We start from the raw sequence: 17,182 nt of genomic DNA on the forward strand, positions 1-17,182 counted from the left end.
CAGAGTATTGTAACAAAAAGAGAAAAAACATTTTAATAATGTGATTGACACAATATATTTGGTTATGAATACTCATTGTTCCATTAAATTAATCATCAAACAATTGTCTTGTCTATATTCTGAGACAATACTAAGAAAAGCTAGCTCCATTGGCCCACAGATGAAAATTAAATAATTATACAGATGCTCACATACAGTTGGAAGAGATTTACCACGAGAAAAAAAAAAACAAAAAACAAAAAACTGTGTGCTTTATCAGAAGTGGGAGCTACACGCAGTGCTAGGTAACATGCTTCTCCTAAGGCAGCTTGTGGTCTTCACTAAGGACTGCTTAAAGTCATGGGACACATTCTTCTTTAGTCTTCTGTTCTGATTCTCACTTCCTCTGAAATCCCAAGGGTTCAAGAAGCATGTGATACACACACACACACACACACACACACACACACACACACACACACACCTATGTACATGTGCACACATGAGAGAGAGAGAGAGAGAGAGAGAAAGAGAGAGATCCATAAACTGATTCTGTACAGTAGAACCTTCTGAATTGGTGAGAATATCCTGTGTTTGTACATCATAATACAATGACACTATATCTTTGTGACTATGGAGTCCTTAAAACATAAATAATGAAAATGATGAAATTATTATTTATTATTTGAGTTTGAACTGAAATTTAATTCACCACATACAGCTAATGGCCACTTCCTTAAGACCCTCAGCTATCTACTATATTTCTCCTTTTAACCTCAGAATCAGCTTGACTCAAGACAGTCACTGACATACAGTGAGTTTGGTGGTCTGACACATCCTCTAGGTCATCAGGACATTTGGGCAACTTATTGTTAGAGTGACAGTGTCATTTGCCAGCTCAGAGCAACCATTGTCTGCACATAGTGCCCACACCAAAGCATGGACTAATTTGTAAGACTTTTCACATCATACACAAGAGTAACACCATGTTCCCTATCAAATAGTCAGTTACCTCCTCTTCCTTCTGGGACACGAGAGCAATTCTCTCAATTTATGTTCTTCCTGATGACAGGGCCTGTGGAAGAAAAGGAAGGGACACCTCTGAACTGGAAATGGTTGCATCTTTAGAAGAGACCTGAATGAGCAATGGAGTCATAATGTGGCTGGGGTCAGATGATCTCGAGGACTCTGCAGGCAATAACATGAAATGGGCTCCAGATCACAAGGCAGTATCTATGCCTCACCAAAAAGAGGTATAACCCATTCCCTACGACGTTCTCAGAGTTCAGCTGTGGGTAAGTGTTCTGGAGCTATTTCTCCTGAATGGAACATCCCTCCCAAAAGGAGCAGGAAAACTCAGAAAACTTAGAAAGTCATTAGGTTCAATAGGACCCTACCCAAAGTTAAATAAACAGTAAATAGACCATCTTCAGTGGAGTTACCTGCCTTTTGAACAGGAAGCTTCGGGGTTGCAGCTTTCATGAGTTCACCCATGTTAAGGCAGGCCTTTTCATGATGTGGCTCTCTATGAGTCACATATTCTCCTGTTTGTAATCTCTAAAAACTTGGCTCACCAAGTTAAACTTTGGTGTAATTATTATTTTGGTCTTCACCACTGCCTTCTATAGATGTGAAAACATTTGTTAACATAGCCTTAAGAAAATTTATACAGTAGTTAGGTCTAAGATCTAATGTTTATTCACTCCTGGTCAGGCCTGCCTCCTGCTATCATTCTTACATAGTTCTTCTTGAACCACCTTCTTAATTTACCCCCCTGCCTTCAGAACAATATATTAGGGTGGCTGCCAATCAAAGACAACAAAAGTTAGAAAATAAAAATTATATAAAATATGCAAGTCCATACATAAGTAGGTGGGCCAGGTAGTAACATCATGCTTTATTTTATTTTTTTTTTATTTTGTCATGCCAACACATTTTAACAAAGAATGAGTCAACAATAAGTAAAAGCATTTTTGAGAGAAAATACTATATAAGTTGTCATCACCTTCAATGTCAAAGCAAAGCATAGGTATGTTCTACTCTCAAAGGAAAAGGCAAAGCAGCAGTACATACTTTAAAAAAAAAAAAAAAGACAATTCCTTCCTCTTTTCCTTTCTTTTTCTGGTCATTGAGAGCCATTCCTTTCCCATGGAACTGTGCGTAAAAATAATTGTAGGAAGAAAAGAAAGTGTATGCAGAAATTTGTGGAAAGAAATTTGGAAATTGATGGCTATCCTGAAACAGGATGTACTCATGTACTCGACATTTGATTGGAAGGAAAATGCAATGTTTGAATGTTTGACGAAGCCTAGTGATTGTATAATACGCAAGTTACTTGTGAGTTACATTTCACCTCTTTACCACCTTCTTTAAAGAATTTGGGAAGTAATGGAAAGTGTTGAGATAAGGAGAACAAGCTGTAAGATGTTTCAGAGTCAAATGATTTATGCAATATGGAGAGAAGAGAGAGGAGTCAAGGATGATTCCCAAGTTTCTTTTTTATGTAATGGATGGATAATGGTGTTGTTGTAAAAAAAAAAAATCAATTACACAAGAGGGGAAGATTTAGGAGGAATCATAATGAGTGCCTGAGGAACAATAATATTGAAATATTTTGTTCCACAAATATCAAATGTAACTCCAGATCAGTGTTTCTCACATCTGAAACAGGAGAAATTTCACCCTTGTGGGATGCTGTACTATGTGTAATATTTTGGCTGGACAGGGTACTTCTGACATCTAGTAAGAGGAAGTTAGAATCCAAAGATGCTCCAGAAAGCCTGGCTATTCTGGTTGGGTTTTGTCATATAAACCTATATAAACCTATAAGCATCTGGGAAGAGGGAATCTTAATCGAGAAAATACCTCCATCAGTTTGGCCTGAAGATAAAAGTCTATGTGGTAACTTCTGATTAATGATTGACATGGGCAGGTCCAGCTCACTTCAAACATTGTCTATGCTGGGCAATTGATGCTGGGTGCTACTTATTCCAAGTACTAGGCTGCTTCACCCAGCCTTAATATGAGAGGAGGAGCTTAGTCCTCCCACAACTTGATATGCCATGCTTTGTTGACACGCATGGGAGGTCTGCCCCTTTCTGAACAGAAACAGAGAGGAAATGGGGGGAGGGAACAGGAGGTGAGGAGGGAGGGGAAACTGCTGTTAGGATGGAAAATAAATGAAAAAAATAATAAAAATGAAGGAAGGAAGGAAGAAAGGAAGGAAGGAAGGAAGGAAGGAAGGAAGGAAGGAAGGAAGGAAGGAAGGAAGGAAGCAGCTGAGAAAGCCATGAGGAGCAGGCCAGTAAGCAACGGCTCTTCCATGGACTCTTTATCATTTTCTGTCTCCAGGTTTCTGCCTTTAGTTTCTGCTTTTCCCTGACTTTTTACATGATAGACTGTAATATACATCTGTAAGCTAAAAATAAGCCTTTTCCTCCCCCATGCTGTTTTGGGTCATTGTGTTTTATCAGAACAATAGAAACTTTAACTGAAGTACTGGGTGTTTCAAATCTGATAGTATGGAGGGGGAGAACCCCCCACCACACACACACACACACACACACACACACACACACACACACACACACGACTACATGAGACACCGGGAAGGATATTGACTTTGGGTAAATTACTCCTCATTCAAATCTCACATCTCCAAATGCTGCTGTGTCACCTTAAGAGTGAGATTTCTCTCCTCAGAGACGAAAATATACTTGGAAAATTGGAAAGAATTCCCATTTTGAAAATCCCACATGAAATGCCACACACTGCACTGCCAGGTGCATAAAGAACTATTAGCAAGTGCTTCCTCTCTTTATCTATATTTAAAATAAATAACAATGTTAATAAAATTGGGCCACACAATATGGACTACATACAATTTTGCAGGATCAATTTCTAGCATAGCAATTCCACGAGGAGTCTGGTGGTGAATTTCTCCAATCCCTGCCAAATTTCAAATCTACCCCTGATGTTTCCAGACTTTCTGACTCAAATCAAAGCTTTTCTTCTTGATCAGTGCTTAGGTGTGGTTGTATCTCTATTTCTGTATCCACAGCTCCATCTCACAAGTTCTTAGGCTTTAATCATCTTTCAAATTCACTTTGTAAGGTATTTTGGAGACAGAGTCTTGGGTAGTTCAGACTCCTGACGCCATTTTCCAAGCCAGAGATTAAAGCAAGTACACAGCCATGACCAGCTCAAAACTCATCCCAGGCTTAAACCATTTTGCATTTGGTAAAATACACATTACCTTCTTCGGTTTACAAGTCCTATTGTCTTATTGACAGACCCTGCAGTATCTGTCCCTCATCATTGTGTCTCTCACTGTTTTTCTGCCTGTTGCTTCTCTGTCCTACAAAACCAAGATCTGTGTAGGCAAAGTCCATGAACCCTTTGCTACAACCTCATCTCCAGGGGCAGTTTCTGTTACCTTGTCTCAATAATGCTCTATTGAAAGCTATTGGATGATCGACCTTTAGAGTGTGTTTTCTTACTAGGGTTTTGTTTGACTGTTCATATGTTTCTAGACTAAATATGTCTGCCATGATCCTTTTACAGACACCACAGGTTCTGAGTCTTCTGTTTCTGTGATGGCCATTTTGCTGGGAACGTGCCTTTCCTTTCCTGCATGAGAGGCTCCATTTCCAGAGAAAGGATGAGGGTGTATTATTTCTCCTTTCCTCAGTTATAAGATTCAACATGAATTATCATAAGATTCTATGTTGAAAAGAGAAAATGAGTCATTGAGTCTTTAGAAGGATTGAGATCATCAGTTCTAGCAGGGCAAACACTCATCTGGGGCATGCTATCTACTTCTGAAATTGTGTCACCTTCTAGAAAGAGGACTCAGGGGCCACCTGGCCACAGTTTAGATCCTGAGGACACTTGTTCTATAAAGACAGGAATGCTTCCAAGTCATAATGTCTAACTCCTGGTGAAAAGAACTAGGTGCCTCAAATAGGTTGGAATTAAGCTAAAGTTATTCAGATTACTGATGAGCCAGCATGCTCTGTGTGCCTCCTGATCACCCTTTTTCCAGACTTTGCAGAAAACCGTGGCTCTCTGTGCCTCACTACACTTTTTTTAATCACCAGACTAACTGAAATTCTTTTTTAGAGAAGGTCAGTAGACTTTAGCAATATTTCTTCCATGCTACACTATAACTTCTTAAGAATAAAAAATATATCCCTTCATCTTCATGCTCATACTTTTCAACACATTCTATATCTTATGCATATACTCAACAAATGACTAGTAGTTAAATAAACACAAGGATAATACACTGATGATTTTAATGGTATATGACTGTATGGGTGACAATGAGATTGCGTGTGTGTGTGTGTGTGTGTGTGTGTGTGTGTGTGTGTGTGTGGTGTGTACCAGAAGAAGTTGTCAGATCTCTGTGATTTGTCGTTATAGGTGGTTGTGAGTCACTACAGGCTGATCCTGGGGACAAACTTGTGTCCTTTGGAAGTGAAGCAAATTCTCTTAACTATTGAATCATCAATCCAGTCCCAGTAGATTAGATTATAATTCTCTCTCTTCTTCCCTTCTCCAATTTATAATTAATGCATTTACGTATTCACATAGATGAACACATAAACTCTTGTCATCCTAGGTGGTCCAAATACCTTCAAGTTTCACCCCATACCTAACTAGATATTCATTGTCAATATTCATTTTCAGTTTGCCTATGGACCGGCAAGGACAGCAATACTGAAAAGGACAAGCCATCTGAGAAAAGGTCTAATCATTTGAGTAACTTTGCTCCTGTGCTTCATTCCCAGGGAGAGCAAGCTTGTGCTTTCTGTAGAGAGCAGCAGCAGAAATAAGATCCTGTGTTTCAGTGCCATCGACCGTGGCTCCTAAGCTTCGGTGTCATGGGTGTGGCCTTGTGCACGTAGCTTTGTAGAGGGTGGGTCATTGTTTAAGCACCATAAAGGAAGACATCACACATTCACTCCCTTATCTGTTGGCATTTTTGATGGTTGCTATACCTCCATGTCCTAAATCAAACCTAGGACATGACACACAGTAGCATTTTCCCTCCTAATCATATTTACATAATTTTCTCTGGGGATTAACATGGATTAATTCAACTTGTTAATAAGGTAGTGATATTTTCACACACACACATACAGAGTGCACTGAAGTACTGAATGAAATCTATGTGGACATTATATAGTGATCTATTGTGAAGGGGTTGTAAAACTTTCAGAATCATCATCATGATATGTACATAAAAGAGAGTCTATGTTATTGTAAAGATCAAAAAATACTGTGGTCATGCCTGGGACAAAAAAAAAAATCTTCCCAATAGCCCAAGTTATCTCAGAAATCAACAAGTTCAACTATGAGAAGGTGAGTGCTTTGTCTCAGGTCATAGAACCAACGGGTAGGAAACAAAGACCATGACACAATCCTATGAGCTCCCCTCTGTTACTGACTGTAAAGATCCCGCACTACAACCAACAGACCCACTAGAAAAGTGAAGACATTTCTGTATATACCAAAGAAGAGTATTTAGAGGATAAAGCAATAATTTATGTGTCATAAAAGCTATATTCTAGCCAGGCAGTGGTGGCTCACGCCTTCAATTCCAGAACTCAAGGCAGAGCCAGGCAGATAACTTTGAGTTCATGTGAGTTCAAGGCCAGCCTGGGCTACAGAGTGAGTTCCAAGAAAGGAACAAAACTACACAGAGAAACTCTGTCTCAAAAAAACAACAACAAAAAGCTATGTTCTAACAATGTGCGCATTCCACTAGTTTATGGATGACCAACTCAGGATGTGTGATTCCATCATCTAAATTTCCTTTTGAATGGGGCTTATTTTGGTGGACAAAGCATCTACAGATCAGTATAAGTGAGCATCTCATCCAAGGATGCATTGCCAGTTCAAGGAAAAGCAGGCACTGGAATGGAGCCAGTATCCTGTAGGAGTGAATAAAAATACAGGCTCAAAACCTGAAAAACAATATTTGCATCCAGACCTGACAGCCTTAAGAATGTTGTATCCAGCTCTATTCAGAAACTAAACTTCAGAGATCCTTCAGTTTCTCATCATAAAACCAGTAATGTAAAGGCACATTTTACAAAGTGGTTGTGGGTATTTATGAATTAATTAAACAACCAAATCAAACTTCATAAACAGAGAGGATGCCATAATACTTATATTTACTTAAATATTTATCAACCTCTCTCAGCTTTTATGAATTTTTCCTAAATTCTGTAAAGAACACTTGATTTTTTTAAAATAATGTTATGTCATAAATAGTTAATGCATCTAAATTCCAAAGATTAGTTTCTCTGAGCCCAAAAGAAGGGGTTCAATGAAGACTAGAATGAGGTCTCAGTGTAAATCCAAACTGTCTGACTAACAACTTCTCCCAGTACTGTCTTACTGTAGACCTCAATCCACTTCCACAGAATACTGTTCCCTGTGATTGTGGGCATGCAGCACCACCTTATGGGCATCTGTGAACTTGATTTTCTTCTCTCCGGTTTGGATACCATATTATACTTCTCTGCTAGGCAAAGAGGTTAATCCTTGATCAATACAACTCCAAATTACCCTTCTTGAGTTCAAGCACTAAAACATCATACTGGAGAGCTTCACACATCCAAAATGTAGAGAAAGATCAGGAAGTGCTTCTGAGACTGCAGATTTATCTCTCAAGAATTACTTTTTAAACATCTGAGATAAGAAAAGTGCAGAAGATAATCTGGAGAAGGCTTCCTGGAGGAGGTGGCAGGTCACAGTAACAACCAGCAGCACATGCTGCTATGAATGTTTTATGTGTTTACCAATGGAAGGCTCAGAAAACAGTGTGCTTATGTAGGTGAAGCTGATCTCAAACTCCAGGAATACTGGATCCCAAATTCTAACTCTCCACTGCAAGTGCTGTAACTACCATCTTAATTGTAGTTTGCATTTTAAATATGTTAGTGGATGCTTAAGAAATGCCAAAACCCTAATTACCTAGTTCCACAGGAAGGAAACTATTTTTATTTAGTAGAATCATAACCAACAGATAGGATATTTAAAGTCGAGTTATCCATAGCTCATGGATAAGTCCGTGAGAATTTCAAGTACTGTAAAACACAAGAAGTAAGACAATGAGTGAAGGGCAGTTACAGAAAGGATGGCTACAGGGTTCCTGTTCCATTAGACTGTAGATACAGATGAGCAGGAGAGGGACAGGCATCTTCTGCAGAATGATGAACTCAGACCACACAGGCCAGAGAAGAATGCCCACCACGCAGGAATTCAAGAATGAATACTAGCTTTCAGCTTACTGAGTTCTGTACCCTGACAGGCCACATTCATAAACTGACATCCGAAGCCAACTCCAGACAATGATATTCTGTTTTGGGCGAAGTGTTTGTGTTCTTCACATGTCAAAGAAGAAGGGACTAGATGAAGAAGCCAAGGATATAGGAGTGGTAGTCAGAAGAGATAGACAGACATTTCCCAGCACAAGAACATTATTTTAAGAGTGACAGAAGACCATGAGACTTGCAGCAAGAGATTAGCATGAGATCCTTTCTGTTTTCTAAAGAACTCCAAATACATTAATGCTTATGAATTGTTCAAACCAAGTACAGAGGTGGAAAACCAGCCAGAAGAACATTCTCTATGTTCCTTTTACAAAAGATATCAAAATGGACACAATCTCTTACACCATCAGCAGTCACATTCCTATCTTCAGAGTGGGGTGAGCCCACGTTACCTTCATTGTGTGAGACAGAACAGACATGTAATCATAAATGGGCATGTTACAATGTATAAAAATGTGATTTAGAGAGAAAAGAGGTCAAAATTCTGTGCCCTGAGTGCACTGAGTACAGTGCTGTACAATTGGGAGGGATCATGGAATGACAGAGTCAGAAGGCATCTCAAAAAGGTTTGAAGCAATGGGCATTCTTTTTACAGCTGTGTAGAGAATGAAGGATACTCAAAGTCAGTATCACGATGTGCAAGAAAAGCAGGACACAACATAGAAACAGCAGAGAGTAAGACTTTGGGTATGTGTGCTTTCTAAACACAAGCCACTAACTGACCTGAGAATAACTCAAATATTGCCATGAGAAATGGATATATCAAAAGCATGAAAAGAAATGATGGCAATAACTTTAGAACTATAATGTGTCTTTCTGTCCTATCCACATGTTCTGCCCAAAGCCTTGAAAAAAAAAAAAGCTGACATAAATCTTAAACCTACTTCTGCACATTTTTAACACATTTTCAAGTAAGTGCATGATGCTGAGGCCACCACAGGGAGAGAAATGATATATTTTTGCTCTTAACAAATGCTCAGCAGTTTGAAGAGCTGAGTACCATCTTAGATGTTAGAGTTCTTACAGGCCACAACTGCACAGTTGCACATAATAGATGGGCTTGAATGAGTTGTGCATCATCCTCTGTAAAAGCAGACGTGTCTAATTAGTCTCAGGCTCTTAGCTGACAAAGCTTCTGGTTCTGAAGCTAGAGAAGTGGCTAATATGTTACTATTAAGCTGAAATGCCCCCCCCCCCTGTCTCAGTAACTTAGCCTAAGAAACGGCCTTGAGAGAGATAATTGAGAAAGTAACCTTGAGTCAAAGCAGGAGATATCAAACACCCGGCCTTGGGAGGAAAAAACCTTGAGTCAGAACAAGATATCTATAATTGGCTACCTGGCCTTGGAGAACAAACAGCTGCACATTTCTGAACATTAAAGATAGTCCCCAAGTTCACCCCGGCCTTATTTGAATTAACCAATGGGAACCCTGTAACTATGCTTCTCACTTCTGTAATCGCGCTTCTGCTCCTAGGATCCTATAAGAAGTCCCCCTTCCCCTAGGAAGGCGCACAAGTCTTCCCAGAGACTTTGTAGCCCCAGGTACCTGCGCATTTGAATAAACCCTCTTGCTGTTTGCATCTGATCCGTGGTTTCGGCGTGTTCCTTGGGTTTGGGGTCTCTCCTGAGGGAAGATCTCCTGTGGGGGTCTTTCATTGGAGGTCCCACAGAGATAGAGACCCCTCCCCAGGACCACCGACCCACCGTCAGGAGGTAAGCCAGCCGGCCTCACTATATGTCGTTCCGTTTGATTGTTTGTCGGTTCGCGCGCATCTGATAATCTGTCTCTGGCGGTGGGGGCCAGAAGGAGCTGACGGGCTCGGACTTCGCCCACTGTAACCCTGGAAGACGTTCCACGGGTGTCTGAAGTCCCCTCAGGGGCACGGTTTTTCGGGGTCACTCCCATATCCGAGGGATATGTGGTGTTGGTTGGAGACGAGGGATCCGGACCCTCGCACTCTCCGTCTGAGTTTCTGCTCTCGGTTTGGAGCCGGAGCCGCGCAGCGCGTGTCAGTCTTGTTTGCGTTTGTCTGTCGTTTGTTATTTTCTGTCTGAGCGCTCTCTTCCTAGAAACAGCTATGGGACAGACTGTCACCACACCCTTGAGCCTCACGCTTGACCACTGGTCAGACGTGAAAGCACGAGCCAACAACGAGGGACTTGTGATCAAGAAAAAAAAATGGATCACCCTTTGCGAGGCTGACTGGGTCACAATGAATGTAGGATGGCCTCGCGAGGGAACTTTTAATCTCAGTCTAATTTTACAGGTGGAGGGAAAAGTCTTCGCTCCAGGTCCCCATGGCCACCCAGACCAGGTTCCATACATCGCTATATGGAAACTCCTAGCGACCAAATCCCCACCATGGGTTAAGCCGTTTCTCTCCCCTCCAGCGCCCCAGGCCTGCCCCCCCACAGCACCGCCGCCCCCTCTCGCCCCTCCTACCTCCTCCCTTTACCCTATTCTCCCACGAAAGAATCCCCCTAAAACCCCTGTCCTTCCTGCGGACCCCAATTCACCCCTTATTGACCCTTTGACAGAGGACCCACCGCCGTATCCGGGGAATCAGGCGCCGGAGAGACCGGCGGCAGTCCCCATGCCGGCGGTGCCGGCGGCGGCGGCGGTCCCCGTGCCGGCGCCGGAGGCGGCGGCGGTCCCCGAATATCCTCTACAGGGACAGCGGGAGGAGGAGAGCCCGGCACCCTCTCCAATTGCCTACGAGGAAAGCGCGATGAACCAGCCAAAGTATCCAGGGCCTTCCCCCTCAGGGAAGGCCCCAATCACCAGCTTCAGTACTGGCCGTTTTTGGCCTCTGATCTTTACAACTGGAAACAGCATAATCCTCCTTTCTCTAAGGACCCTGTTGCCTTGACTAACTTGATTGAGTCCATTTTAGTGACCCACCAGCCTACATGGGATGACTGTCAGCAGTTACTGCAAACCCTCCTGACAGTGGAGGAGAAGCAGCGAGTCTTCTTAGAAGCTCAGAAGCAGGTTCCTGGAGACGATGGAAGACCCACCCAACTGCCTAATGTTATTGATGCAGCCTTTCCCCTCACCCGCCCGAACTGGGACTTCATGACCCCAGAAGGTAGGGAGCACCTACGTCTCTTTCACCAGTTGCTCTTAGCGGGTCTCCGGGGGGCTGCTAGGCACCCCACCAATTTGGCTCAGGTTAGAAATGTGGTCCAGGGAAAGGATGAGACGCCGGCAGCATTCCTGGAAAGACTTAAAGAGGCCTATAGGATGTATACCCCATATGATCCGGAAGATCCAGGACAGGCGCCGAGCGTCATCTTGTCTTTCATCTATCAGTCAAGTCCAGATATAAGGGCCAAGTTACAGAGACTAGAGGGATTGAATTCGTTCAGTTTGTCAGATTTGTTGAAGGAGGCAGAAAAAGCTTTTAATAAAAGAGAAACTCCCGAAGAGCGGGAGGAGAGAATGTGGCAGAGACAGGAAGAGAGAGATAAGAAACGTCATAGGGAAATAAGTAAAGTCCTGGCCGCTGTAGTGTCTCAGGGACAGGTCAGAGAGGGAGTTAGGAATGGAGATCAAAGAAGGACACCCCTTGACAAAGACCAATGCGCCTACTGCAAAGCAAGAGGACATTGGGCTCGTGACTGCCCAAAGAAACCCCGAGGGCCTGGAAAAACTAAGACAAGAGCCATGGACCTCCTCAATCTGGAAGATTAGGGAGGTCAAGGCCAGGAGGCCGCCCCCCTGAGCCTAGGATAACTCTCAAGATCGGGGGGCAGCCAGTGACCTTCCTAGTGGACACCGGAGCTCAACATTCAGTCCTGACCCATACCGGAGGCTCTCTCAGTGACCGCACAGCTTTGGTCCAGGGGGCCACGGGTAGCAGGAGATATCGATGGACCACCAAAAGAAAGGTTCAGCTGGCATCTGGACAGGTAACCCACTCCTTTCTGCATATACCTGATTGCCCTCACCCATTATTGGGCTGAGACCTGTTGACTAAGCTCAAGGCTCAGATCTATTTTGATGACAAGGGGTCGACCATTACGGGGCCCAAAGGGACCCCCCTACAAGTCCTAGCCCTAAAACTGGAAGAGGAATACCGCCTCTTTGAATCCAAGTCCTCTAAGGAGCCATCAGAAGGGATACAGGGCTGGTTGAGAGAATTTCCCTCAGCATGGGCAGAGACTGGCGGCTTGGGGCTGGCTCGCAACCAACCCCCTCTTGTTATTCAATTAAAAGCCTCCGCCACTCATGTTTCAATCAAACAGTATCCCATGTCCCGGGAAGCCCATGAGGGTATTAAACCACACATCCGGAGGCTCCTGGACCAGGGGGTACTTGTGCCCTGTCGATCCCCTTGGAATACCCCCCTCCTGCCGGTAAAAAAACCCAGGACAGGGGATTACAGACCAGTTGAAGACCTGAGGGAGGTTAATAAACGGGTTGAAGATATACACCCCACGGTGCCAAACCCCTATAACCTCCTCAGCACTCTTCCACCAACCCATATTTGGTACACGGTACTGGACTTAAAGGATGCCTTCTTCTGTTTGAGATTGCATCCCCAGAGCCAGCTGCTATTCGCTTTTGAATGGAGAGACCCAGAAATGGGACTTTCAGGACAATTGACCTGGACTCGTCTCCCCCAGGGGTTTAAGATCAGCCCGACCCTCTTTGATGAGGCCCTACATTCAGACTTGGCCGAGTTCTGGGTCGAGCACCCGGCCTTAATCTTGCTCCAATATGTGGATGACCTCCTCCTAGCAGCCAGAACCCAAACGGAATGTTTGAGAGGCACTCGGGCCCTTTTGACTAAACTGGGACAGAAGGGCTATCGGGCTTCGGCCAAGAAGGCCCAGATTTGCCAAAGCAAAGTCATTTACCTGGGTTACACCCTGGAGGGAGGACAGAGATGGCTCATGGAAGCAAGGAAGGAGGCCATAATCTCCATACCCCCTCCAAGGAACCCCCGCCAGGTGCGAGAGTTCTTAGGTACAGCCGGCTACTGCCACCTCTGGATCCCAGGTTTTGCTGAGATGGCTGCCCCTCTATATCCTCTCACCAAGCCCGGGGTCATGTTCCACTGGGGAGAGGAGCAACAGCAGGCCTTTCAACGAATTAAGAGAACTTTACTCGAGTCACCAGCTCTTGGCCTACCAGATCTGACTAAGCCCTTTGAGCTATTCGTGGACGAGATCTCAGGCTTTGCAAAAGGAGTGCTGGGGCCATGGAAGAGACCTGTAGCTTATCTATCCAAGAAATTGGACCCGGTGGCTGCAGGTTGGCCCCCTTGTCTGCGCATGGTAGCCGCCATCGCTGTCTTGCTCAAGGACGCAGGGAAACTGACTTTGGGACAGTCATTAACTGTGTTATCCTCCCATGCGGTGGAAGCTCTGGTCCGGCAGCCTCCAGATAAATGGCTCTCAAATTCCAGGATGACCCACTACCAGGCTCTGTTGTTAGACACAGACCGAGTGGTGTTCGGACCAGTTGTCTCCCTCAATCCCGCTACCCTGCTGCCCTTGCCAGATCCATCAGAGGAGCACAATTGCCTCCAGATTCTGGCAGAGGCCCATGGTACCCGCTCCGACCTAACAGATCAACCGCTGTAAAACCCAGATTTCATCTGGTTCACGGATGGGAGCAGCTTTCTCCAAGAAGGAGAACGGAGGGCCGGAGCAGCAGTCACTAACGCATCAGAGGTAATTTGGGCTTCACTGCTGCCGCCCGGAACATCGGCCCAAAGGGCAGAGCTGGTCACGCTGACCCAGGCCCTCCGGATGGTGGAAGGTAAGAGACTCACAGTCTATACCGATAGCAGAGGCCTCCTGACCTCAGAGGGCAAGGAAATTAAAAACAAAAAGGAAATTTTAGACCTCTTAAGGGCTTTGTTCCTCCCACATCAGCTCAGCATTATACACTGTCCCGGGCACCAAAAGGATGACTCTGTAATAGCGCGGGGAAATCGGCTGGCCGATCTGACGGCCCAGACAGTGGCCTTACAACCCCCCAGGGGCGACCAGCTGCTGGTCTTGCAGGACGACCAACAGCCAAGCAGGGACCCCATGCCCTACAGCCTGGAGGACCAGGAACTAGCAAAGAAAATGGGGGCGGAATGGAGCCCCGAACGACAAGCTTACATCATAGATGACAAATTAGTTATGCCAACTTCCCACACTAAATACATGCTCAAGTTCCTCCACGCACTAACCCACTTAAGCAAAAACAAGATGAAGGCCCTTCTGGCTGATGAGGCTTCGAACACTGTATTATTGAATCAGGAACAGGTCCTCCAACAGGTGACTTCCAGCTGCCCTGCTTGTGCCCAAGTCAACCCAGGAAAAACCCATCTGAACAGAGGAAGCCGCCTGTGAGGCCACCGCCCCGGAGTCCATTGGGAACTTGACTTCACTGAGGTAAAACCCGGGCTATATGGATACAGATACCTTCTGGTTTTTGTAGACACTTTTTCAGGATGGACGGAGGCCTTCCCTACCAAGAAAGAGACTGCTACCATGGTAACCAAGAAACTCCTGGATGACATCTTTCCCAGGTATGGAATGCCCCAGATACTGGGGTCAGACAATGGGCCCGCCTTCATCTCCCAGGTAAGTCAGAAGGTGGCCAGGCTATTGGGGATCGATTGGAAACTCCATTGTGCATACCACCCCCAGAGCTCAGGACAGGTAGAACACATGAATAGAACCATTAAGGAGACTTTAACCAAATTAACGCTCGCAACTGGCACTAGAGATTGGGTACTCCTACTCCCACTAGCCCTTTACCGAGCCCGGAATACTCCTGGGCCTCACGGCCTAACCCCGTTTGAGATTTTATATGGGACTCCCCCACCAATAATAAACTTCCTTCACCCTGATATCTCCTCTTTTGCCACTAGCCCTACCCTGGAGGCGCACCTTCAAGCCCTCCAACTGGTACAAAAGACGGTGTGGAAACCCCTGGCCGATGCCTACCAGGAGCAACTGAACCGCCCGGTGGTGCCTCACCCATTCAAGATTGGGGACTCTGTCTGGGTCCCACGTCACCAATCCAAGAACCTAGAGCCGAGGTGGAAAGGACCATACACTGTCTTGCTAACTACTCCCACTGCACTCAAGGTTGACGGGATAGCAGCGTGGGTCCACGCGTCACATGTGAAGGCCACCAAAGAACCCGACGAAGCAGAGAGCACCAAGACGTCTACATGGAAAGTTCAACGCTCTCCAAACCCACTAAAGATACGACTTACCCGTGGGTCCCCCTAATCCCCCTAATAGCCCTCCTAACGTTAGGAGGGGCATCACCAGAGAGCCCCCACCTGGTTAAGAAAATTACCTGGCAGGTCATTTCCCAGACTGGAGACATGGTCTGGTCCACAACTGCTCAACACGCCCCTAACACATGGTGGCCCTTCTTGACTCCCAAGATATATGATCTAGTCGCTAGGCTGGATACCTGGGATATCCCCGAGTACACCCACACTAATAGGCCCCCCGTCCTAGATTCAGACCACAACAATGTTATGTTCCAGAAGAAGCGGGCCATACAGACTGGGGATAGAACCCAAGGGCACTATATAGCCGACTCGCCTGGCTGCTGAACACAGTCAGCCTATAGAAAGCTGCAGCAGACCCAGCTATATGTATGCCCTAGGACGGAAGGGATTGGAATACGGCTTACAAATGTGGGGGACTAGAATCTCTTTATTGTGCAAAATGGGGATGCGAAACGACCGGGGACGCATACTGGGAGCCTAGTTCCAGTTGGGATCTCATCAGGGTGGGACGAAGTCGGAAGGGAGAAGATTCACTAAACATTTCCTTCACCCCGAAGGGCACAAAGTTCTCTTCATGGACTGATGGGCGATCTTGGGGAGTTAGGTTCTATATGACAGGAGCAGACAAGGGATTTACCTTCCAAATAAAGCAAAAAATAGAATCAGTTAACGTTCATGTGGGCCCCAACCCTGTTCTCCCAGAACAGAAGTCACCCTCACAACCTGAGAGGGCCCCAGCCCAGGTCCCCCACCTGTCTACTACAATGTCTCCTACAATTAGCATGGCCACCACTGCTTCCCTTATAAGACCGGGCACTGGGGATAGGCTCCTAGAATTAATCCAAGGAGCATATCTAACCCTCAACCTCACTGCCCCAAACAAAACCAGAAGCTGCTGGCTTTGCCTAATTTCAAGTCCCCCTTATTACGAAGGGGTTGCTGTTACGGGAAATTTCACTAACCGCACTACCCCATCCACAGAATGCACCCACACCCCTCAACATAGGTTGACCCTATCCGAAGTTGCAGGACGAGGATTATATATAGGAAAGATGCCCAAGTCTCACCAGTTCCTGTGCAATACCACCCAACAGCTGATCGGGGGCTCCTACTACCTGGTAGCCCCCACTGGAACCTATTGGGCCTGCAGCACCGGGTTGACTCCATGTATTTCAATGGCAGTACTTAATCTGACCTCTGATTATTGTATATTGATAGAATTATGGCCCAAAATTGTTTATCATACCCCCGAATATGTATTTACATATTATGAGGAACGACACAGGTTCCTTCGAGAACCAGTGACTATGACAATGGCCTTACTGCTGGGGGGATTGACTGTCGGGGGTATGGCCGCAGGTATAGGAACTGGCACTGCGGCGCTCATGGAAACTGCACAATTCAAACAACTACAGATGGCTATGCACACTGATATCCAGGCCCTAGAGGAATCCATAAGTGCCCTGGAAAAATCCCTTACATCGCTATCTGAGGTTGTTTTACAAAACAGAAGGGGGTTAGACATCCTCTTCCTACAAGAAGGTGGCCTATGTGCGGCCCTTAGAGAAGAATGTTGCTTCTATGCAGATCATACTGGAGTA

The 17,182-nt window shown here is 45.2% G+C and overlaps 1 protein-coding gene across 1 annotated transcript; it reads left to right on the forward strand.

Annotated features, from left to right (window-relative positions):
• The first annotated feature begins 10,333 nt into the window (after positions 1 to 10,333).
• On the forward strand, positions 10,334 to 13,917 carry LOC118596693. Its single transcript, XM_036207572.1, is given in 4 exon segments — positions 10,334 to 10,946; positions 11,018 to 12,041; positions 12,044 to 13,179; positions 13,282 to 13,917. Coding segments are annotated over 4 exon segments (3,339 nt in total). The 5' UTR covers positions 10,334 to 10,403.
• Positions 13,918 to 17,182: the final 3,265 nt, after the last annotated feature.

Source organism: Onychomys torridus, chromosome 16 (assembly GCF_903995425.1).
Source record: "Onychomys torridus chromosome 16, mOncTor1.1, whole genome shotgun sequence".
NCBI classification, from domain to species: domain Eukaryota; kingdom Metazoa; phylum Chordata; class Mammalia; order Rodentia; family Cricetidae; genus Onychomys; species Onychomys torridus.